Here is a 24,753-nt window from a genome sequence, read left to right as displayed (position 1 = left end):
AATTGATCATAATACCAATGCTGCTGATGGATTCATTTAGCAAGGATGATTCGTTGATTAATTTGTTGATTCTCTACATGAAACTGCTGTCCTATTCACAGATAATATTATTTAAACAATATAATTTTAATAATGTTGCGTTAAGTATAATTATAATTAGAATAAAATATAAATATCAATTAATTGACAGGATTGATTGAAGATAAAGGAAAGAGCTCTTTTGATGCTAACAATATTAAATTTATTACAAATTAAATTAAACACATTGATTCCAATTGCAAAGACCTAAACCTCTAGTCCAACGAATCAATTCTTTGCTAACTTAAGAATTAAATAGATCAAAGAATAATCTAGGAGGTGAAGTATTTTACAAAGAAAGAATGAAATATTTTTTCCTCATTAAACTAATTTATTCTATCATTTGTACATTTTATTCTTCTTTGTTGAGACATCGCTGATGGTTTCAATGACAGTGATGTCGATTTCGTTGAGCATGATGTCTATAATGATGATTATGTGAAAAAAGAGGCCCAAAAAAATCATCTTTCTTATCAGCCAACTTATTCTGGCCTTGAAGAAGACATTCTTTATGATTACACCGGTTCTGCTTGGTTCTAAATCCACCAAGCGAATTAATATGACAGGAATTATTAGCATTCAGCATCTTGGAAGTACGCATGCCTCTAGAATTCAACTTATGACATCCATGGTTGAAATGAGTTGATTGTTTTCCCAAAGTATTAGAAGAGTTGATTACATTATTTCTTTTATTTCTAAAACCTATCTCATGATCTGTGTCTTGATTATCAGTTAAATTCAATGGTATTTGATGTTCATTAACATTAAATAATTTAATTCCTAGTCTTATCATGTTGCAAAAGCTGCAGAATTCACTGTGTTCAATGGAGTTAACACAAATACTTTTGGTGTCCAGGTTCTTCTCCATCGACATCTTGCCAAATAAATTATACAAACGATTTCTGCCATCAGAATTAACCAGAACTTTGTTGAACCAATAGACATTACCAAAAAGTGCATTGTAGATGGTACCATAATTCGGTAACCAGCAGAAAATTTTCTCTACATCATACTTCTTGATCATCTCTCTTAATTGGTCCTCATTGTGCTGAAAGTTCTTCACATTTGAATGATTCACCGTCACAAAATCCAATAACTTTATTTGATTTTCAATCTGAAAGAATCCTACGGTGATGCTTGCTAGACATTTAGCTTTACCCACTTTGAAATAAGATGTTGCTAAAATTCCTATATGTTTGCTATCCAGCTTCAGGTGCTTTGATGTCTTCCAAAGCTCATTAGTATTCACTTGGTCCATATATTTGTTGATATAGTCAGCAGATATTTTGAAGACATTCTGCTTTGGTTTGGCCAGCCAGGGTCCATTGACCAGGTTGTAGATCACTTCGTGAATTGATGGCTTCTGTACAATGTAAGGAATAACCAGGACTCTGGTGACAGTGTCGGTAACCCTATCAGTAAAGATTGGAACATTGATGCGTTGTGTTAGAGGGACATTTTGCAAAAAGAAATAATGTTGTTTTATTTCATAATATTGTCTTAGATGTGAGTCTGTGTGACAACTTTCCAATTGTTTGTTCAGACGACTCATGTCTATACGACTTTTAAGCTCAAGTTCACTGTTGGTAACATTGTATGTGTTATCTTCCTTGTTATAAACATAAGCCACTGTTGGATAATTTATTTGTGCTGAATTATTTATTGTCACTGTCACATTATCGTCCTCTTCTTCATCAACAGAGATTGCTGTTGCTTGCTCTGCTTCATAATCTAATACTAATTCATCTTGCATTTTTTATATTTACTTTTATTTATCGTTCGTTCAATAATGAATCGAACTTATTTGCTGGCTTTCTTTCTTTCTTTTTATAAATATTTATCTCTGTTAAATCTATTTCAATTCACTGTTTACACTGATGTTCAGATAATTTGTCTAGACATATTTGAAAAAAAATATATGACAAAATAAAAAAAGATCCATTTTATTTATAGACTTATTCATTATTTAAAATGTCTCTTTTGACAAAATGTTTAAACAATATAATAAAAGTCTTGATCTATTTTTTTATTTTCCAATTACCAAGAATGGTTTAATAAATATTCTAAATAATGAATAAATTAATTACTATTATTCAGATGTGTATGAAAAGCTGAAAAAAAATAAAACTTAAAATACTTATCAATTATTACAGCAAATTGTATCTTAATATTAATTATTCAATCAATTAATTCGATTTTATCACGTTCAAGTGTACGATTTGGTAGCCTTTAAGTATCAATATTAGAAAATGTGATGTTTCTTGGACTTGATGGTATACTCAATACACCTTTCCGTTTCAAATCATTCATAAGATCGAACACACTTTCGTCAGTGAATAGTTTTTTCTCTTGAGGCTGTGATCGTTCTATGACTTGGTTTATATTTGTGATCATTCTACCATCAGTGGCATCAACAGATTTATTTACTAGTTCATTTGATTCAAAATCAACATCAGATTCCAGCCATGATTTATTTTGGACCTCTGTATTTTTATTCACAAGCTCATCATTGTCATCAGCATACCTGGATGCCTTACGCTTCCTGGGTCTTTTGCGTAAGGGAAATTTCCTAGGAGATTCAGGGGTATCCAGGAAAGGAATAGGTGGTGGTGTTGATGGTGGGGTATTTAAATGAGGATCATTATCTTCTTCAGTGATAGGGACATTTTTAGAGCTATCATCAAGCTTAGAGATTGAAAAGACTCGTTTGATCTCATCATTTTCAAGCATTTCTTGTTCAAAGCTTTTGTGATCTTGCTCGTACAAGTCGTCGTATTTTGTTTCATAAGTTTTCATCATCTGATAATTATTAACATTATTCCTATCATCATCATCATCATTGTCATCAAGTTTCTCGGGTTCATCATCATTATCATCATCATTATTATCAAGTTTCTTGGGTTCATCATCATCATCAGACTGCTCAACTTCATTACTCTCTGATCTATCAGATTCATCATCATCATAATTGCTTTCAATGCTCATATTATCATCATCTCGATCATACGCACTATGAGTAGCATCAACTCTGTTATCAGGATAATTTGCTATTTGATTTTGATCGGGAACATTTCTAGTATTATCATCATCACTATCTCCACTATCACCAATGACTTCAAACCTCGTATCTGATGATTCTGAAGCATTACTTCTCGCATCAAAGTCAGGTTCAACATCAGATTCAGGAGTACTATGAGGTTTTTCAGTGACTGCTGGAGTAGGACTACTCTGTGTCACTGAATGAGTCGTTGTGTGAGGTGTAGATGTTGATACCGTTATAAAAGAGTTTGAAGTATGTGGCATTGATGAATTCATTGACATAAAAGATAGATTAGCTATTGACGTGGAAATAATTGTCGGTGATGAGCCGTATGATGGCATATAGGGTGATGGAGTTGATGCTGGTGATAATGAGGTAGCTGTTTGTTGCATTGAATATTGTGGTGATGATGTGGCTGGTGGTGGTGGCATTGGGAACGGCGGTGATGAGGTTGATGAGTAATCGGTTGATCCAAACGATGGTGTACTTGAATCAAATGTTTTATTCCTAGCTGTAAATGCTCCAAGATCAGGTGTTTTAAGGAAAGAATTCAATGTCGCTGTTGCATTGACTCCAACTAAATTAAAAATGATATTCTTTGCTACTAAAAAGGCAATATTACCATGGCCACCTATTTGCTGGTCTAAACTCATCGAGTGTGAAGCTTCATGAATCAAAAGCATCAGCTCATCGTCTGTTAAATCAGTAGAAATATTATCAGGATTAAGATACCTAAATATAGGCAATTTATCTCGTAAAGATATACAGAGTTGCTTTGTTGATATTTTAACAAACTCAATCAACATTTTTTTTGACTTTATTGATGCCGATGCAAAGTATAATTGTTGAAGATCTTCCATATTATAATTCGGAGTATTCTGTATAAAACTCTGAGCAATACTATCAGAACGTAAGAAAGATCTAAGAGCAGCTTCTTGATACAACAGACGTGAAGCAGTATCTGGTTTCATTCTAAAATTTTTTTTTTCACTTTTAAACTCTTTAAATCGTTACATTCGAGTGCGTACTACATAATCATTATTTTTTCTTGATTAATTTATTATCAACATATAGATAGACTTAACTCTCTTTATCTAAGAATAAATGCAGATTTATTTTTTGTTCTTCAAAGTTTAATGTCTCAAGCTGTAAAAAGATCAGAACATTAATAAATAAATCAGATACAAATATCATTTACCATAGAATAGAATCAAAAATTAAGCGAAATTATTGAAATAATGATTAACTTTAAATTAATCCAAAATGAGGGTAGGATAACTCATGTGGCTGTTGAGAACAGTGAGACCCAAGAAGTTGATCAAATAGAAATCTCCCACGATGGTAGTTTTACTCATAAAGATATTCAATATATCATCTTTGAAAATATCTTATCCCTACGTCAGCACCATTCGACATTTGAGTACGATGACAAAGCAATACCAACATTTGCTGTAATAAGTGTATCATCAGCTCACAAATTTCTGACATGGATGGCAACAATTCATGAGCATTCATTGGATTACCTTGGAGTAAAACGCCTGCCATCAGTTCGTGATGCTTTGAAGATGATCACAGCTGAATTGAAGTCACAAATGGATCAGATGGCTTCAGATCAGGATCTCCAATCAATGTTTAATGTATTCCTGAACCTTTTGGACCAATTGATATCTGAAATAACACCAGAACAAATTAAAATTATTTACCAATACAGTGACTTATCAAAACTTGTCATTGCTTGTACATCAATATCTGAAATGCTTCAACACTCAGCAAAATATCTTTACCAGTTGCTCACCTATGACCCTAAGATGGTTGAACGTCTAAGTCTTACATACCCTATGCAGATGCTTTCCTACGTCTTGAGAATCTTCCTCTTGCTATTCTCCCACTTTGACATATCCTTTACCAATCATGAGAGCATTCTAATCCACGAAGTCACTGCTATCTTAATTGATCTCATATCAGATCGACTTACAACCTACGTTTACCTTCGAGGAGGAAATTCATTTGCCTCAGGAATCATCCAACAGATTGGTCGAAAATATCCAGCACTTGCCAGTGTCCAGGATATAGATAAGATTCCAGTATTTATGGCTAATAATCGTGATTTTGAAAATTTCATTCGAGACTCATGGCCTGACTTCAACTTGTGGCCATTTATCCTTGGTATGAACATGCCAATACAGCAGAGAGTTACATTCAACATCAGAGCATGCTTGGATAGTATTAATAGTCGACATGAAAGGAAAATGGACATCAGTCCTAATGATGTGATACAGTTGATGTATAATGTCTGTAAACCTTATGTTGAAACACATAATTTCGAATGCTACAGTGAATCTTGTTTTAAACAAATCATTAATTCGTCATTATTCACACAAATATGTATGTTCTTAAACAAGTCTTGATTATTGATAAATTATTTTTTTTTACATCAACATCATCAAATTACTCTCAAAAGTCCAGCCAAAAATGAGCTTCTCATTTCTCCACTTCAAATTTATAAATCGAACGAATGTCTTTGACTTTAACTTCATCAGCTTCCAAATGCCAATCATTAAGAAAATCTCGAAAGTCATAAATATCATTACCATTATTGATTCGTACTGAATTATGCAGATCATAAGTAACCTTGATAGCATCTTTGCTATAAATAATTGGTAATGATACCGACATTAATGGATTTTTCTTTTGATAATTATCAGCACAAACAGCACAAGGTAAAATAACATCAAAGTTCAGCATAAGAGCAGCATAATATTCCATAACTAATCTTTCTGGATACTTTTGATTGGTATATTGAACCAGAATTGATAAAGAATGTAGGAAGTTCCAATATGCCCTACCCCATTTATCAAGACTCCAATCATTTCGTTCAAGTTTTATTTTTTCCAGTTTCTCTGATATTCCAAAGAGTTCTCGACATGCATCATACATCATGCTATGGCAAATAGTTACATTATTTAATTCATCAAGTCCATCAATCTTAATCATAGCTGAATTATCATAATGTGTGACTAGTATTATTAGCTTGAAGAGTGTTCGTAGGAATGTTCCCAAAATAAATGAAGCTTCAAGATCAATATTTGGTTCATAAGCTCTTAGATATGCTAGGAAATTATTTAAATGTTCATCAAAATAATATCGAACTCTTTTAAATGCTATATAATTGATTTTATAATTACATTCAGATACTGTTTGGTTAAAATGGAAATTATTAGTTATAATGGATTGATCAGAGTAATAATTATATTCCTCTTCTTTGCTAGCTTGCTCTTTGTTGAATTTATTACGAATAAAATCCCATACATCACTCAACTTGAAGCTCTGGACCACAGTGTTACCATTTTCATCAACATCTTCAATGATGCTATCAACATTTGGGTCCTCAGTGTCCATCTGAGACATTTAAATTAATTTTTATTACTAATAAAACTCATTATTTTATTGACTTTAATGGACTCTAGTCCATCATCGACTTCCAATCACTTAATTAAATATCGATGATCATTTTAATACTCTGTTATGAGTACAAAAAATTTTATATCATCACCAAACTAAAAAAATTACTGTAATTATTGTTTGATTACCACTTTATATAACCCACCAATCATAATGACAATCACATTTTGATCATTAATAATAATTAATAGAAATAGGAAAAAAAAATGTCTTCCTTTATCATTCTTAATTTCATATCAATTATCATCCAACATGTTTACCTCATGTGCTTTATTAGGCTTTATAATCACTTTACATGAACATCATTCCCAACTAGACACTGGCATTCGCCTAGAATGCAACTCATTTATGCTACCAATTTCGTAATATCACTACTAACTGGCTTTCACTTTACGCTAGATATCAAACACTCAAATGTTCAGTCAAATCTATGCATTCATGAATATGAGATACTTCTATTACACTAGCAACAAAAGGTTAACTTACCGTTAGCATTTATTTTTTTTTATTCCAGCACTGCATTCTTTAAAATAAGCAAGAAATTAAAATGCAAACTATTACTTCTATGATTATCATTAAAATGATTATTCAAATGAATTTTTTCTATCAACAAATTGAACTATATTCCAAGTCTGTTTTATGGTAATCTTACCTAGACAATGACAAAAAAAAATAAGTTAATTAACAAAGTAGCAAAATAGAATTAAAAAAACAATTCTAAGCGATCTCCAATCATTTATTCCCTCTCCTCTTCATCATCCCAACCAGTATTTTATTATTCCATGATCATAAAACCACTAGTCTTTGAACGATCGTGAAAGTGTTTAGGTGAATGATCTTTTTTATCCCACTATCAGAATTAACTAGTTTTTTTCCAACCTTATTCATCAAGATTATCATGAAGATCTTAAGTATGTGATACAATAAAAATAAAACTCGATGTCAATCAAGTACATTTCCGTTAGACCGGTCTTCATAAAGGTCAGCTAGAATTTTGGCTTTTAAAAAGTCCATTTCCTACTCAACAGGATATATTTTATTCCCTCAATCACTGGAGTAAACATCAGAGTCAGTTTAATTGAAAAATAAACAAATTATTCCAAAGATAAAATGCTAATTTCAGTTATTATCCTGGTGATTTTGAGTTTAGAAAAGAGTTTCTGTGATACTTTTAATGTTTTTCACGTTAATTCCAGTGAAATTAGTCAATTAATTAACACTAGAGAAGTGAGCAGTGACAAACCTGACCTATCCTTCATCCAAAACAATTCAAAAGTGCATTTTGAATTTCTTTTAGAAGGTATTGAAGATCAGGAATGTCGTGACCAGGTGAAATTGGTGATTTTTGGTTTAAAAAATTTTACAAAGTGGGCTTTTGAGTTCTATGATGCTTCTGCAAAGATTCCTGATGGGATCTTAAGTGGGTCTATCTACCAATTGGGTAACTTTGATGAATGTGTGAAAGTTGAGGATGAATCAGTTATTGGATTCTCTAGGAAATATTGCCTGTCAGAAGTGACTCTAGAGAAAAGAGGTAATCACAGTGATGGTAGTGGGGTATCAGTGTGGGATGAATTTAATTCTAGACCTGGTAATGATAGAGAAAAGAGTCATAGAGATAGTGATTTAATAGAAAAATTATTTTACGGTGTTTGTGTTCCTGTTTCTTGTGATGTTGGAGATGTAGAAAGAGTTCTTGATAAAATAATTAATCATACTCTTAATGTTTATGGAGTTGACTTGAAAAGTCGATCACTAGTGGATAAAGAAAAGTGTTATAAGAATCAGACAATTAACATTGATACTTATGACATTGCTTATCTGTGAGTATAATTTATTCATCATCAATTAATTTTGTAAATTATTATTGAAATAATTGATTCATCAATCATCAATATTATCATAACTTGCTCTTTTTTTTGCAGTGCTTGCATTTTAATAATCATATTCTTGGTATTCCTTGGAACAGTATTCCACATATCAACATTATCACGACCAAATCAACCCCAAGGACTTTTATTCAACATCCTACGAGCCTTTTCACTCATTTCCAACATCAAAAAATTATGCTCTCACGCACACGAAGATGGCTTGAACTTGAGTTGTATATCAGGAATAAAATTCGCTGCCATGGGATTTATTGTGGCCGGTCATTGCCTTATGTTTGTCCTTGGAGGTCCAATATTGAACAAAGACTTTTGGAGACAGGTATTCTAGCTATCTTTCTCTCCAATCCATTTAATAAAATTATTTAAATCTAATAACTCAATCTTTTTTTGGGACTTCTAGGCTTCAGGAAGAGTTGAAAATGCAATTTTTCTTAATAATCCACTTCTTGTTGATACCTTTCTCTTCCTCAGTGGATTTTTATTCGCTAGAATCGTCCTTCAGGAGCTTGATAAGCGGAAATATATCAATTTCTTCTTCCTCTATGTCTTTAGATACATAAGGTAATTTTTTTGGAACTATTCCATCATTTATTTAATAGTTTTCTAATTATTTAAAAAAAAAAACTTGACATTGTTTTTGAAGATTGACTCCAGCATATCTTGTCATGATCGGACTTTATACCACCTGGCTACCGAAACTGGACTCTGGACCACTTTGGTCACGGATGACTGAAGAAAAAAGAAGATGTCTAGATTCCTGGTGGACTAATCTTCTTTACATTAATAATTATGTTAACACTGATAACTTGGTAAGTAACAAAAAAATGAGTTCATTAATTATTATTACTAGATGTTATTAAATAATCAAATGTGATGAATATTTATTTTTCCAGTGTATGTTCCAATCTTGGTATCTTTCTGTTGATACTCAATTATTTATCCTCGCTCCTGCTATCATTTATCCACTGTGGAGATGGAGGAAGGTTGGTGAGTTGATTCTATCAAGTGCAACTGCTCTTACGGTGGTGGTACCATTCACTGTGACATTGGTCAACAGTTTGGATCCAACTCTCATGATTTATATCAAGTAATTTAATTTTAATTCTCTCTTCAGCATTGATTTAAATATAAATCAAAGACAAATTAATTCATTGTTTAATTTTCTAGGGAAATTCAAGACATCTCAAGCAATTATTACTTCAAAAACTTTTACATCAAAACACACATGAGAGCTAGTGCTTATTGCTTTGGACTGATATTCGGTTACATTCTCTACCGAATTCAAACCAGCAACTACAAATTTTCACGAGTAATTTATTTTTCACTGTCATTATTGGAATATTTAAAAGACTTCAAAGCTATCATCAGCATCAGATTAATTAAATCATGTTCTTTTGACTTAGTTATCTGTGAGAATCTATTGGATCCTTGCTTCACTATCACTGGTATCATCAATGTTCTCCATCACCACATTTTACACGACTCGAAAAAACTTCACATCACTTGAGGCTGCTACTTATTCAGCTCTACATCGAGTATTTTGGAGTCTAGGAACTGGATGGGTGATCATAGCATGCATCACTGATAACTCTGGTGAACAAAGCTTCCTCTTGATGATGATATTAATCCTGGAATGAAATAATAATGTTATTAATTCTAGGTCCAGTGAGAAATTTCCTTAAATGGAAACCATTTATTCCTTTAAGTAGATTGACTTATTGTGCTTATTTGGTGAATGGAATTGTGGAGCTTTACAGTATTTCTACCACCAGAACTCCTCAGTACTTAGATAATATTAATCTTGTAAGTAAAAATAGATTTTTTAATTTAGCTTTAAATATATTTTAGGTTAATTAAATAATTTATTTCAGTTTTCCAAAGTCATGGGACATTTGGTCATGACATTTGGTGGAGCTGTGATACTTTCTACGTTTTTTGAAGGACCTATTCTAGGTCTTGAAAGGATATTCCTTCGACCAGGTTGAACAGTTCATTTTTTTCTTACTCTAATAATTAATTATTTAATGTAATTAAGTAACATGGTGTTTAATTTTTAGTGATGGAAGCATCGAAAGCATCCAAAAGAGATAATCAGGATGGTACAGATACAACAGAAGCATAATTGCAATATGTAGTTAAATGAATTGATAGATTAATTTTTATATATCAATAATGTAATTCATTTGTTTAATTATTTTATAATAAAATAATTAAATCTGTCCTTAGGTATAATGTGATTGAAAGTAGATATTTTATTTAAAAATGCATTCAATATGATGTTTTCATTCAATCTCTCTTACTCTTCTTTTATTTGTTTTGGTAACCTTGCAGTTCTGTGCTATGACGTAATGTTGATGAATGAGGTAGGATAGATATAAAATTAAATTTACTTGTTCATGAGTCTGTTCAACCCATTGTGATTTTATCCTGTGACACCATTGTGTGATATGAGTTGTGCAGGATCTAGGAGGTAGAGGGTGTAGAGAGTAGGGAGACTAGTCTCTAGCACTTATTGTGGTAATGGGTTTCTAAAGATCCTGGTTCGAATCCAGGCTGTGGACATAATTTTTTTATATTTTCTATTGTCATTTCAAATCATAACAATAATTTTATTTTTTACATTAAAATACAGTAACGGACATAAATGCTGTGTGATTTTCTGTAAGAGGGTATAGGGAAATCGCATATATAACCTATTACAAATTAAACAACATTTATGACCGGTACTGTATATATCATCAAAAAATGCATTAAAACATTTATCAGATTATTCTATTTGTTATTTTGCTTTTTCTCATTTCATATTTATTTTTGTACCTTAATCCTTCACAAGCCATGAAGTTATAAAAAATTACCAACACTTTTGTTATCTTTTCATCACATGTGGGAAAAACCACCCTAAAATTCCTCGTTTTTTTTTCTTTAATCCTTCCCAGATTTTTTTGGGCGGATTCTTCAGTACTCTCACCTTCAATTTCATCACCAATCAGTAATTCCTCCCTTCCATAAAAAACAAGCTGGACCTTTTCTTCAGCACACGCTGAGTTTTAGCTCATCAATCAGTCATTCTTGTTGCTTCGTATGTGTATGTCTTGCCGGAAGTATCATAAGTGTGGAAATTATTGAATAGCATTGTGCATTAAGTGATTACTACAAAAATTAGTGAGTTTAAAGAACAATTATTGGTGTCCTGTATCACTCGAATCCTGTTAAGCAGTGGTGAATTATTATTTAGTTTTTAATTTTTAAAACTAGTTAAATAACTTGAAATAAATTCATACAGTGATTGTTGGTCAAAGTATTAGTTTTTATATTTTTTATTTTATACAAGACACAGTAGACTTACCAATTGTTGCATCTTTATATTTATTTTCAATGATATTAAAATTCATTTTGAGATTTATTTGAATTACAAAGGTTATATATTTATAAAAGCCGCGATACCCAAGATGTCTACCAATCATAAATCGATAATGTAGTATTCACTGTTTATAGACGGATAAACGACCTTGCGTCGGTAATAAACATCAACTTTGCACACATCCGCCATCTTGTGACGTCATTTGCATCAAAATGGCGATTCTAGCCTGGCGATACACAACAAAGAACATCATTTACAGTAATTTAACCGCCAAAACAACGGAGGTACATAAGAAATATTATTTATAACATTTTTAGTAAACAAATAATAGCAATTTTATTCTTATAAGTTTTGAATGAATCCTTGAAAGTTTCAATAAACGTGTGTTGCTTTTATCGAGAGTTCTTGAAGAAGTTAACTACTAACCTGTCTTGAAAACAATTTTGAATTATTAAAAAACAATGAAAATTAAATGAAGTAAGTTATTGAATATTGTTTTTTTATCAATACACTGCTTCGTTTTATTTAATAAATAAATGAAGATGATTAAGTTTGGTTGATCTTTGAATGTTAGGACTGAAATGGATAGCCAAATAAGGAAGTCTTTTGATTTGGATGAGTTTGATTCGGATTTCGAAGATTCTTCACCAAACCAGAAGGGAACAAATAACGTATCAGAACCAATTACCAAGTCATCATCTATTTTGTCGATAGTAAGTAAAAAAACTTTCATTTGTCTTTTATTTTTTTTTTCAACCAACTCATTATTGGACTTCAGAAATAAATCAATAAATATTTTTATTACAGAGTAGTGATGATTCGAATGTGGAAAACCAAGATACTCCAGTAGTTACGCGAAAAAGAAAAGCAGTGGGAATAATTAGCCTTGATTCAGACAGTGAAGATGATTTTCAAACTACAAATAATCACACCACTAATAAAAGTTCTCAGAACTCTCAATCGCACACACCAGTGAAACTAGCTAAGACGTCTTCTTCTTTAAAAAATAATTTAAAAATGCCTGACTCAAGCAAAAGTGTTGAAACAGAAACAAAAGCTGATTCGAAGCCACAATTTGCTGTTAAGAAGCCTTCAAATGTAATCAAAAATGTGCCTAAGACTCCTAGTCCTAAGAAAAATCATCAAGAATGGAAAGGACCTGATTTTAAATTAAATTTATTACCGTTGGGTGTTAATAAGCATCTTAACTCTTGGATCAAGACTGAACAAAAGTCAGAAATCATGTCAGCTAATCCTACTCTTGAATTTGATCTCCATATACATAGTCAACAATTAAATAATCTCTACATAAATATTCATGAAAAGTTTTATTCAATTTTAGAAAAAATTCCTCTAGAAGTACTAGAAAAGTTTCCTGAATTCGATTCTGCCGTTTTTAGCAATCTCAAAACTTTTAAGCAACATGTCCGAGCTAAAAGAATAATAGCAGAGAAAAAAATACGACAGATTCAAAGTCCAGAGCATCAAGGAAGTATTGAGTCTTCATCTTCACCACCACTACATTGGGCTGAAAGTCCAGAGCAACGAGGAGTTCAGGAAGCTTCATCATCATCACCAATACGTCAGGTTCAAAGCCCGGGGCAACGAGAAAATAAAATAGTTTCATCTCCACCGGCGTCAAAGCCATCAACAGCAACTAATCATCAACCTTCATCTAAATCAACGCCTTCAGTTCCTCAAAAAAGCACTGTGAGTAAGGGTACTTTTCAGCTTAAAAGACCGGTAAAAGCAGTGATTTCTGAAGAAGTTTCCAAGAAGATTGATGCAATAATTGCGAAATCACCACCAGTGCAGCCTAAGACATCTATAACAAAAATTTCATCTTTCAAGCAAAAGACCAGCTCTCCAAAAAAATCTAGAGACGACAGTTTTTGTGATCTTGATGATTTTGATGATAGTTTCCTAGATGTGAGGAAAGTGAATCAAAGACCTATGAGTGCTCAATCACCACCAGTGCAATCGAATACATTCAAAGTTAAATCACCAAGCCCCAAGAAAAAAGTCAATTCTCCAAAAAAATCGAACGAAGAGAGTTTTTGTGATCTATCTGATTTTGATACGAGTTTTCAAGATACAGAGAAATTAAGTCAAAGATCATCAACTGATGAAATAATGGCGATGCCCTCTTTAAGTAATAATTTATATCAACCTCAAAGTGATGTCCAGAGCAAAGTTAAGTCCATGTTCGAAGCTCCACCTAAACCAACGGGAAAGTTTGTTGGAGATATTGTTAATTCTGGTCTTACTGGAGAGTTTGATGGATTTAACTATCCATTCTCTGACGAACTTAGGAAAATATTTAGAACTAAATTCGGTCTGTATAAATTTCGACCAAATCAGCTGCAAGCCATCAATGCAGTTCTCACTGGTCATGACTGTTTCGTACTGATGCCGACTGGTGGAGGCAAATCATTGTGTTATCAGCTTCCAGCATTGCTCTCGAAAGGTATCACCATCGTGATATCTCCGTTAAAAAGTTTAGTCATGGACCAAGTTCAAAAGCTTAACTCTCTAGACATCAAATCCTGTCATCTTCTTGGAGATGTTACTGATACACAAGCCAATGCTATTTATACAGATTTATTTAGAGAAACTCCAACTATTAAACTTCTGTATGTCACTCCAGAGAAAATTTCATCATCAGTGAAATTTTTTAATCTTCTACAAAGACTTTATCAGAAGAATCTCATAGCAAGATTTGTGGTCGATGAAGCACATTGTGTTTCTCAATGGGGTCATGATTTTAGGCCTGATTATAAGAAACTTGGATGTTTAAAGACTCATTTCCCCAAGGTTGGAATTACTGCCTTGACTGCTACAGCATCTCCATTGATCCGACAAGATGTTAAACTTGGACTTGGATTGAAAGATCCAAAGTGGTTCTTAGGAAGCTTTAATAGACCTAATCTTAAATACCAGGTTGTTGATAAAAAAGGATTAAAATGTTGTGCTGAAGTTACGGCATTGATTCAACAAAAGTATCACAATTGCTGTGGTATTGTTTACTGTTTTTCAAGAAAAGATTGCGATGATTATGCTCATAACTTAATACTCAATGGCATTAAAGCTGCAAGTTATCATGCAGGTTTGACGGATAAACAGAGAAATGAGGTTCAATTAAAATGGAGTGCAGAAAAAGTTAAAGTAGTTTGTGCAACCATAGCTTTTGGTATGGGAATCGATAAACCAAATGTTAGATTTGTTATCCATGCTGCTATTCCTAAATCTATTGAAGGTTATTATCAAGAAAGTGGTCGCGCTGGTCGAGACGGTGATAATGCAGACTGTATTCTATTTTATAATTATTCAGACACTGCCAGGTTGAAGAAAATGATTGTGAGTGAAAATTCAAATACTGTACAAAAACATCTTGATAATTTAGCCAAGATGGTGACGTTTTGTGAAAATAGAGTTGATTGTCGACGAATGCTTCAACTTCAACATTTTGGAGAAATTTTTGATAGAAGTGAATGTTTAGCTAATAAGTCTACGACATGTGATAACTGTAGAAATAAGGAATCATTCACTATAACTGATGTTACTGATGATGCTAAAGCTGTTGTCTCAGCGGTTAGAGATCTGACACACTCCAGAGGAGTTAATCTTACAATAATTCTATTGGGAAAAATATTTAAAGGAGCTAATATTGCAAAAATTCGAGATACAGGTAATTAGTAGCAATTTTTATAATATTATCAGTTGATAGAATAATAAATTAATTTATTTAACATTTTATTCCAGGTATAAACACACATCCATTGTATGGTAGAGGCAGTTCTTGGCAGATCAATGAGATTGATAGATTCCTACATCAGCTTGTTGTAGAAAACTATTTAAAAGAAGAACTTGAACAGGCAAGCAATGAAATAATGATTGCTCATATTAGACTTGGTGACAAAGCCAAGGATTTAATGACTAAAGATATTAAGGTAATGAGCTTAATGTTCAACAATTTAATTTTTTTAATTATCTTGAATTTTTATTAAATAAAAATATTTCTTTTCCAGGTGATGTTTGCTGCTAAAGCTAAGACAACTAGCCAGATCACTGTTACAACAGTTACAGCATCTACCAAGCCCCATAATAAAGTTCTTAAAGAGCTGGAAGATCAATGTTATGCTGCTCTTATGCAAGACTTGACTAGTTTAGCTGAAACTTTAAATCTCCAATTATCTTCGATGATCAATCCAATAGCTGTACGAGCAATGAGCCAACAAATGCCGAACACTAAAGAAGAAATGTTAAAAATTCCTCACGTAACAGAAGCTATTTTTGAGAAATACGGCAAGACTTGTCTAGAAGTTACAACACGATATGCGGCTGAGAAACAGGTTTTGATGATAGAACAGCAACAGAAAGAAAATGAAGCTTTAGAACCAGCTGAAGCTTGGATTGATACTGAAGAAGCACCACAGACTTCATATAAAAGGGGTAAGAAACGTTATCGTAATAATCGTAAAACTACAGGTAGTACAAAACGTCCTAGAACAACTGCCTCGAGTTCTGGATCTAAAGGCAAAACTTGGAGCTCAAAGAATTCTAGGCAGGCTAAGACTAATGGAGGGCCGTCATCACTTGGGATGGTTGAATTTACTCAAAAAAAACAATTTCTTTCGGATCCTCATCGATTTGCTAATTTAGGATTGTAATAAATTGTTAAAAATAATTTTAGATCAAAAATATTATATTTAAATAATAATTATCAATAATTAAATATTAGTTTATTGAAATATATTTAACAATATCTCTAGTTATTGACGACTCTTCAAGAGTCATACTTTTGTACCTTAAATAAATATTTTTTTATAATAAAATTATTTAACTACTTTTTTTTTTAGCTTAATACAAATCCGGTTGGACTATACGGGACTGTCTGTCATCATTTCGCACATGTTTTTTTAGTAAATTCATCACTTCATTATCAAATTCAGCTGGTGTTGGTTTGACTCCTACTGCCCAATAAAATAAGTCCCAATCATTGGATGGAAGATTAATTAGACGATCGTAGAGAATTAATTGTTGTTCATTGAATGTGTCTAGATATTTTTTAGCAAATGTACTGAGAACTAGACCATTTTCTAACATTCCACGTTTGCGAGATTGATAGATTAGTCTGAAAAAATTTATATTTTATTGTTAAATGATGTTCTCAGAGTTCTATAAAGTATTGAAGTTTATTATTTTTTTAATCGAGAATGATATTATGAATAGTTTGATATTCAAAAAGAAAAATCTATTTTTATGTTGGTAGATTATTAAACTTTATGAGAGAAATTAATGTTAAGATTTGATAATTAATGTTTGTTGTTTAAAATAGATCTAAAAGTCTTTGTATGATTATGATATAAAAAAGAAAGGTAAATGTAAGTATTGGTATGATTAAAATGAAAATTTTTATGAGTTATTAAAATTTACCTGGCTTTTTTTAGTTGAGTACTTTCGCCTTCACGTGCTGAATAGACTGGAATTGGTGGTTCATTACCTTCAGGATGATGAAAATCATTCGAATAATTTTTGAAACTACTTATTGCAGTTATTTTTGCAATTAAATTTGGCCTAACCTAAATAAATAGTCAATATAGTTTTATTTAATTAATATTGAAATGTTCAGAGATGAAGAAATGATTATTTACTCACTAGGTTAGGAAACGTTTTCACAATAGAATTCATAATTTTTTATTAGAAATAACAATGGTTGTTATTAAATATGCTTTTTTATAAAATTTACACACACTTATGACATACAATATGAAGGTTTGTTGTTTACTACGTTTTGGAGTTTATGACGTTCAATCATTGACTGCAGCGCCATTGTTTATGAGATCACAGAGAAAATTACTTGTTATGTAAATAAAGAAAAGTAAAACACATGCCAATCTTACATAAACAAATAATATGGCACTTTATTATCATCCTAAAAATATTAATAATATAGTAATACTTAAGAAATTTACCAATAAAAATATCTAATTAATCTTTGCAAGTTTTATTTGCTACAGAAAAACAAAATATTTATTTAACACTGATATTTATCAGCTCATAATAATTATGATGAACAAATTGAGCAAATAATAAATAATTTTCTAAAATTGCAATGATGAAAGTACAGTTAAATTCATGATTTTAATGTGCTATTAAAGTTAAACACGTGAAATAAATTCGCAGTCAGAAAAAGAAATTTATTTTAATGTCTATGAGATAAAAATAAAAAATAGTGTAAATTACTTTAAACCTATAAATGTATGCACTTAATTGCATTTTCAAAATTATGTTCTAGGAAATGTTTTACTACATACTTCATTCCTTCATTAGAAAATTAATATTTAAGATATGTTAAATTACTACTTTTTCTTGTACATAGATAATTTTAATATTAATTCATTTGAAAAAATGAATTCCATCATATCAAAAAAATTTTTTTTGACCCTTATTGTCAACGACCATATCATGCTGAAAATACCAGTTCTCGTCTGATCACTGAAGTCAAGCAGCATTGAGCGTGGTTAGTACTTGGATGGGTGACCGCTTGGGAACACCACGTGTTGTTGACATTTTTTTTTCTTACTGTTTTTCAATAAGTAAACATAAATCAATGAGAAAAAAACAAATTAAACACAAAAAATAATGAGTTTTTTTCTTTCTAATAATTTATATAATTTAAAATATCAATAATAATCTTTATTGAAGAAAATATGAATTTTTTCTTTCACTAAAAAAATGTATGCGAACCTACTCCTACAATTGAATTTGTTGGAAAGGAGTCGAAATTGAGTCTTACGATAGAATCCAAATTATTTCTTTTCACATTCATTTTTTTTTAAATTTGACACTTGTTAAGGAGATTAAAAGACACGTTTACTTAGTAATGTCTCATGTACTAAGCATAACACTGATAAATACTAATTACCCATGATGTTTGAAAACAATTGAACATTTTTCATTGAGCACAGAAGAGTGCTGTACTTTTTAATCTGTGGACAAACAATCCCAAAAAACAACTGCATAAAAATATTTACCTTAAAAAAATTTTAAACAAAAAAAGTGAAAAATAATTTTTTGGATACAAATCGATATGTAATATAAATTGAATCAAATCGATTTTATATATATAAAAATAAAATATAGATACGTTTGTTTGTCAAAGAGCATATAAGATGGACTCTCACGTGCTACAAATACAATGAATCATAAGCTTTCGAGATATAATAAATACACTTTGTCATTCAACACACTTTGTGGATATTGAATACACTGCATTGTCCCCAATGAATTTTTCATTAATGTAATTATGTGGTTGTTAATATTAATTGATTAGCAAACATCAGAATAAATACAAATAAATACATGCGCATAATCACCTTTAGAGAAAGTAAATTAGTTTAACATACATCATTCTATTTAATTGTGAGCACAGATTGATTGGTAGTGATTGTCTTTTTTGTCTTCACGAATACATAATGGTAATTCGTGATTTATTACTACACTGTCTGTTTATTGGAATTGTTGCATCTGAATTCAATCTCATGGAAACTCGTCGTCACATTCGGATTCAAGAAGCTGTGGTAAATATTTGTATTTGATTAATTAAATATATGTAGTCTTAAGGGTGTTATGTACAGCCTAAATTAAGTTACAGATTTTCGAAAACTGTGAGAATAATTACGAAAATGTAATTCTTTATAATGAGCTCAACGAATGTAGTCCAATTTTTTTTCAAAAACTGCATGATAAGTTCCACTCTGTTACGTGTTACAACATGGAATATAATCATAGCAAAAGTATTACACATATGAAAAGGGTGGATGCTATTTTCATGACGGTATTATCACTATCAAGTGTGTCTGCAGCTTTCAAAGAAATAAAGAAGACAATGTGGTGGACCGTGTTGATACCAGTATATATTTTGAATGTAAAAGATAGCGATTGTAAGTTTGCTATTAACACTCTAGCTTTACTGGACAAAAATTTACTGACGTCATATTTGCCATGCATCGATCAGAAAAATGATATTCAGATCTATACTTACAATCGATTTGCTAGACGAGCATCCAGTGAGTGGATAAAAAGCCGCTTACGGCAACATGTAACATATTACAGACGAAAGTATGATCCAAGTAAGTAATTTTCTCTACATTCCGGAAATTAACTATCAATAGTGTAACATTACTTTATTCAAGTCAATTTCATTTTTCAGCAACCATCTGCAAAGGATTCAATTTCGACCGAAGTCAGAAACTTGACGGATACGATGTAAAAATCGCCCTCTCAATCGAAATAGATCATAAAGCCTGTCATTCTAAATATTCGAAGTATACTAAAACCACACAAGAGGTTGGATGTTTTATGAAGCGTCATCATGAAATACTCAATGCCTTTCGTACAAGATTGAACGTGACAACAACGCTCATTCCAATAAATAAAATAAAACTGAAAAAAAAAATTAAAGCAACAGATGAAGACGAAAAATTACAGAAGAGATTTAATATTGTGCAATGTTGGCTTAAAATTTTCAGAAGATAAAAATCTATACATAGGAACGTATCCCTTAGCATGGGAAGCGATAGGAATTGCAACGTACCATCATGGTTACAAGACAATTGGTGAAAAAATCTGGGACTTTTATGGTATCTGGACGATTCTATTTACGATAATGGTACTTATGATCACATTTGCAGTCATTTGGTTCTTTAAAAGTGAAAGAACAGCATTCGCAGTATTTGAAGTCATTCGTTTACTAATAAGCCACAATCTGCATACTCGTATGAACACTTTGCCTCTTCGGATTTTCTTCATTACAGTTTTGATTTATTTTCTGATAATCCACGCTACTTTTAATGGTCATTTAGCCAAGTTTCTGACTCATCCTGAGTTAAAGAAGCAAGTGGAAACTCTCACAGACTTGGAGGAATTCGGCTATACTGCTGATAAAATGCATTTTCCAATAAATGGCAGTGTAAATTCAGAAGAAACTCTCACAGAGAGGCAAAACAACCCCAGAAGTATCCGAAAATGTTTATATAACATATTGTGGAATGACTCTTATGCTTGTATTTTTGATCATGCAACTCTTCTCTGGTACTCAAGAAGAGAAGAAAAACTGTATGTGTCTAAAAAATCATTCAAGGATGAATATTATTCATATTTCATTAGACGAAATTGGCCACTTGTCAATCGTGTTAATTCATTTTTCATGTCATTAGAAGACTTTGGTTTTCGCCGGTTATGGTCAAATGACCACTTAACGAATGCTTTAATTCATAATTTAACTGTAACTAAAGTTAGATCAGATGAAGATTTTCATCCAATTACGTTACAAAATTTGATGTTCAGTTGGTCAATTCTAGCAATTGGATTGATAAGTGCGACAATTAGCTTCTGTGTTGAGGTTTTTATGACAAAAAAATCAATGTTAAGTGTCATTTCTTTCATGAAAAATGTTAAGGATAAAACTCTGGAATTGGTCACAAGAATTATCATTTTATGGCCACGACGCTTTGTTGTATTTTTTCGTAAACAATAAGGACTTTCAATCATTTGGACGACATCTTTGTTTATTTGGAAACAAATGCGGCCATATTGAATTTCTCCGAGGCATTGACATACAGCGCCAGTGATTGAAACATAACCATAAAATTTGATAGTTATTGTAAACAACTGCAAATTAAGTTTTCTGTTACCTCAATGATTTACATATTTTCAATAATATTTTTTATGAATAAAACAATAAAGTTGTAATGAGTGTATGTATTTGAATATATAATAAAGAAATAAGATAAAATAAAGTATATTTTATCATGATTCTTTGGATCGTGTATTATACAGTGAGCTTCTTAATTGTTAAAAGTTCTCAAACAGGTATAACCTATTATTTATCATATCAACAATAATTTATTTTACTCATTATTTAATCATACTTTATCTATATTTATAGAATCACAAGGGTATTGTGCAATTTATAATGGTAAAATATGTAAAAAATACCTTAATGGTGTTGGTAAAGTTTGGTTTAATAATTCCCAGGATAACCCTGGGAGTTGGTTGAATGAAAAAATAACCTCTGATTTATGGGAAGAATTAATTTCTACATTAAAAGAACCATGTCGTTCAGCAGCTGAGGTAATTATTCATTAAAATTAATAATTTTTAATTTAATTCAAATAAATAATTTACAACTATAAATTACAGAAAATGCTATGTGTATATGCATTTCCATTGTGCCACAAATCAGAACGATTACCATTATGTTATGAAGATTGTATGGCTATTCGCCATGAATTTTGCTTTAATGACTGGGCGCTTATTGAAGACAATAAACAGAGAAAAATTTTTATTAGATCTCGTGGCCACTTTCGGCTTCCTGATTGTGATGAACTGCCAAAATTAGAGGAAGATAAAGTTACATGCTCTCATGTTCATTTAACAGATGTCAATCAAAATTTAGTGACATGTAATTACATTCATCTTAACCTTTTTTTTTATTATAAATTAATTATTATTATTTAAAAATCAGATCTGTATTGTGAATTTATCTGGTTAATGTATTCATAAACATGAATATTTTCAGATGATTGTGTATTAGACAATGGCCGTTATTACATGGGCAAAATGAACAAAACTAAAACAGGTCTTGACTGTCAGCCATGGAATAGCCAAGAACCTCATAGCCATAACGAACCGCCAAATGTTTTTCCTCAAATCAAATTTGGAGAAAATTTTTGTCGAAATGCCGGTGGTGATGAACCAATGCCTTGGTGTTTTACAATGGACCCTAAGATTCGTTGGCAGCATTGTGACATTCCAATTTGTGGTAATTAAATTATACCTTCATTATTCTAATTTTTAGAATTGATTTAAAATCATATTTGAAACATTCTAGATAATTCAACAAACTTTATTTGGGATACTGAACACAAAAATGTAGCAACAGAGATTGTTTTTACATCAACATTTACCATGATTCTATCAGCATTGGGTTTTATTATCATTGTTGGTTCCCTGATGGCTATTTTTCTTAGCCAGAGATTTAAAAAACATGATGGCTATGTTTCTCCAGAGGCTCGGGTAATAGAAGCGTTGGAATTTTATCTAACCTAAGTTCAAAGAAATATTAGTTGCTAATTAATTAAATAAAAAAATGTAATTATTTTTTCGTAGGATATTAATATTGATCTGGATAAACTTCCGAGCAATGATGCCTATCACAAGACTGGAGCCCAGCTAAACCCCAAGCTAGAAAAACTAGAGTTCCCCCGCAACAACATCATTTATGTTCGAGACCTTGGTCAAGGAGCATTCGGTCGTGTATTTCAAGCAAAAGCCCCAGGATTGATTCCCGGAGAGGAATTTACAAATGTTGCAGTGAAAATGCTTAAGGAAGAAGCTTCTGATGATCTACTGGTGGACTTTGAAAGAGAAGCTTGTCTTCTAGCTGAGTTTGATCACCCAAACATTGTCAAGCTTCTTGGAGTCTGTGCTCTAGGTCGTCCTATGTGTCTTCTTTTTGAATACATGGGTCGTGGTGATTTAAATGAATTCCTACGGTCATGTTGCCCTGATAATTATAAATTCACCAACGGTGATGTCACACATTCTAATCTGAATCAAAAAAATTGGCAAAATGGTACTGATAATTCCAAACTATCACACATGGATTTGATCAACATTGCAAGACAAGTTGCCTCTGGTATGGTGTATCTATCAGATCGAAAGTTTGTCCATCGAGATTTAGCAACGCGAAATTGTTTAATCAATGATGAGATGGTTGTAAAAATAGCTGACTTTGGTCTCTCACAGAAAATTTATCTCCAAGATTACTATAAAGGTGATGACCAAGATGCTATTCCAGTTCGGTGGATGCCACTGGAAAGTATTCTCTACAATAAATACACTATTGAATCGGATGTTTGGGCTTTTGCTGTCTGTCTATGGGAGATATTCAGCTTCGCACTTCAACCTTATTATGGTATGACCCATGAAGAGGTGGTAAAGTACATCAAAGAAGGTAATGTCCTGAGCTGTCCTGACAACACACCTCCTGCTATCTATGGACTCATGAAGATTTGCTGGAATAAGAAACCATCAGATCGACCATCATTTCGGACAATCTATCAGACCCTAGATGACATCAAACATCAACTTGAAGCTGAGAACAAATCGAACAGTATTCCATTAAGAATTCACGTTTAATGTGACGGTATTTTTTAGTTTTGATAAAGCAGAATAATTTTTTAAATGATTTTTTAAAGTAAAATCATCACGTGTCATTTGCACAACATTGGCATGAGATACTTAATTGATAAGAGACTGCCACAATAGAACATTAAACATCAAACTTTAGGAATAAAACAAGTCTGCCGTTAGACTTACGTTCATTTGGTTACCAGGGTATAGGTTAGGAAAAACATTTCCTAATGAATTTATGTCAACCATCACCTTCTAGATAATCACATCATCATCAATATTAATGTCAATCAGAAGTTTTATGTCAATTCTTGATTCCTCTAGTTTATTTTTGATGTTCTATTAACAGTTTTTGTGTTGAACTAATGAGAGTTGAGGTTATGGTATTTTAAACTAGTATTTATTTTAAAATATAAAAAAAAAAACTATTGTCTTTTCTAATTTTTATATTCATTGTTTCATAAGAGACTGAGTTAAAATGTTTTACTGCCAATGTTAGAATGTTTGAAAGCTATGCAACCTATCTGCATAAGAGTCTTGAGATATTTTATTACAGACCAGAATGATTGATGTCATAATAATCTTATATTAAATAACTGTTATTTGTTTACTTTTATTATTAATAAGAAAAATAATTCAATCAATAATTCAGTGTCAATTTAAAAAAAAAAAAAAATTAACCTCTTCATTTTTAAATGTTGAACAAATATTCCCGCCATTGA

General features: G+C 31.6%; 7 protein-coding genes and 1 non-coding gene across 10 annotated transcripts; 5 read left to right on the top strand and 3 right to left on the bottom strand.

Annotated features, from left to right (window-relative positions):
* Nucleotides 1-236: 236 nt before the first annotated feature.
* On the bottom strand, nt 237-1,962 carry LOC118063619 (uncharacterized). Its single transcript, NM_001414620.1, has one exon. The coding sequence runs from the start codon at nt 1,829-1,831 to the stop codon at nt 464-466; it is 1,368 nt and encodes a 455-aa protein (NP_001401549.1). The 5' UTR covers nt 1,832-1,962; the 3' UTR covers nt 237-463.
* A 2,373-nt stretch (nt 1,963-4,335) lies between these two features.
* LOC118063625 (uncharacterized) lies at nt 4,336-5,658 on the top strand. The gene has a single exon (NM_001414557.1). It carries the CDS (start codon nt 4,357-4,359, stop codon nt 5,524-5,526), a length of 1,170 nt encoding a protein of 389 aa, NP_001401486.1. The 5' UTR covers nt 4,336-4,356; the 3' UTR covers nt 5,527-5,658.
* On the bottom strand, nt 5,469-6,616 carry LOC118063634 (uncharacterized). The gene has a single exon (XM_035077735.1). The coding sequence runs from the start codon at nt 6,524-6,526 to the stop codon at nt 5,600-5,602; it is 927 nt and encodes a 308-aa protein (XP_034933626.1). The 5' UTR covers nt 6,527-6,616; the 3' UTR covers nt 5,469-5,599.
* Nucleotides 6,617-7,400: 784 nt separating this feature from the next.
* Nucleotides 7,401-10,604, top strand: LOC118063600 (nose resistant to fluoxetine protein 6-like). The gene is made up of 10 exons (XM_035077673.1): nt 7,401-8,403; nt 8,506-8,788; nt 8,870-9,030; nt 9,113-9,278; nt 9,363-9,556; nt 9,637-9,778; nt 9,873-10,062; nt 10,130-10,272; nt 10,341-10,449; nt 10,527-10,604. Exons 1-10 carry the CDS (start codon nt 7,691-7,693, stop codon nt 10,589-10,591), a joined length of 2,166 nt encoding a protein of 721 aa, XP_034933564.1. The 5' UTR covers nt 7,401-7,690; the 3' UTR covers nt 10,592-10,604.
* Nucleotides 10,605-12,027: 1,423 nt separating this feature from the next.
* On the top strand, nt 12,028-16,826 carry Blm (Bloom syndrome helicase). Of its 3 annotated transcripts, XM_035096863.1 has the most exons (6): nt 12,034-12,307; nt 12,405-12,543; nt 12,638-15,518; nt 15,593-15,780; nt 15,859-16,282; nt 16,690-16,826. In XM_035096863.1, exons 1-6 carry the CDS (start codon nt 12,303-12,305, stop codon nt 16,692-16,694), a joined length of 3,642 nt encoding a protein of 1,213 aa, XP_034952754.1. In that variant the 5' UTR covers nt 12,034-12,302; the 3' UTR covers nt 16,695-16,826. The 3 variants fall into 3 exon arrangements, with proteins under 3 accessions (XP_034952753.1, XP_034952754.1, XP_034952752.1); XM_035096862.1 differs by lacking the exon at nt 16,690-16,826 and having other exon boundaries at nt 12,028-12,114; nt 15,859-16,628; XM_035096861.1 differs by lacking the exon at nt 16,690-16,826 and having other exon boundaries at nt 15,859-16,628.
* Nucleotides 16,553-17,648, bottom strand: LOC118063647 (succinate dehydrogenase assembly factor 2, mitochondrial-like). Its single transcript, XM_035077750.1, has 3 exons — nt 17,489-17,648; nt 17,267-17,412; nt 16,553-16,964 (listed from the first exon to the last, which is right to left on the bottom strand). Exons 1-3 carry the CDS (start codon nt 17,519-17,521, stop codon nt 16,691-16,693), a joined length of 453 nt encoding a protein of 150 aa, XP_034933641.1. The 5' UTR covers nt 17,522-17,648; the 3' UTR covers nt 16,553-16,690.
* Nucleotides 17,649-18,283: 635 nt separating this feature from the next.
* On the top strand, nt 18,284-18,402 carry LOC118063776 (5S ribosomal RNA). Its single transcript, XR_004689966.1, has one exon. It is a non-coding gene; the product is annotated as a 5S ribosomal RNA (ribosomal RNA).
* A 2,725-nt stretch (nt 18,403-21,127) lies between these two features.
* Nrk (Neurospecific receptor kinase) lies at nt 21,128-24,678 on the top strand. Its single transcript, XM_035077675.1, has 6 exons — nt 21,128-21,706; nt 21,783-21,967; nt 22,037-22,298; nt 22,416-22,658; nt 22,728-22,912; nt 23,006-24,678. Exons 1-6 carry the CDS (start codon nt 21,646-21,648, stop codon nt 24,035-24,037), a joined length of 1,968 nt encoding a protein of 655 aa, XP_034933566.1. The 5' UTR covers nt 21,128-21,645; the 3' UTR covers nt 24,038-24,678.
* Nucleotides 24,679-24,753: the final 75 nt, after the last annotated feature.

This window comes from Chelonus insularis, unplaced genomic scaffold, assembly GCF_013357705.1.
Source record: "Chelonus insularis isolate UGA/USDA-ARS -01 unplaced genomic scaffold, ASM1335770v1 contig_146_pilon, whole genome shotgun sequence".
Lineage (NCBI taxonomy): Eukaryota > Metazoa > Arthropoda > Insecta > Hymenoptera > Braconidae > Chelonus > Chelonus insularis.
The sequence above is the reverse complement of the archived record's forward strand: the minus strand, read 5'-3'. Positions and strand labels throughout refer to the sequence as shown.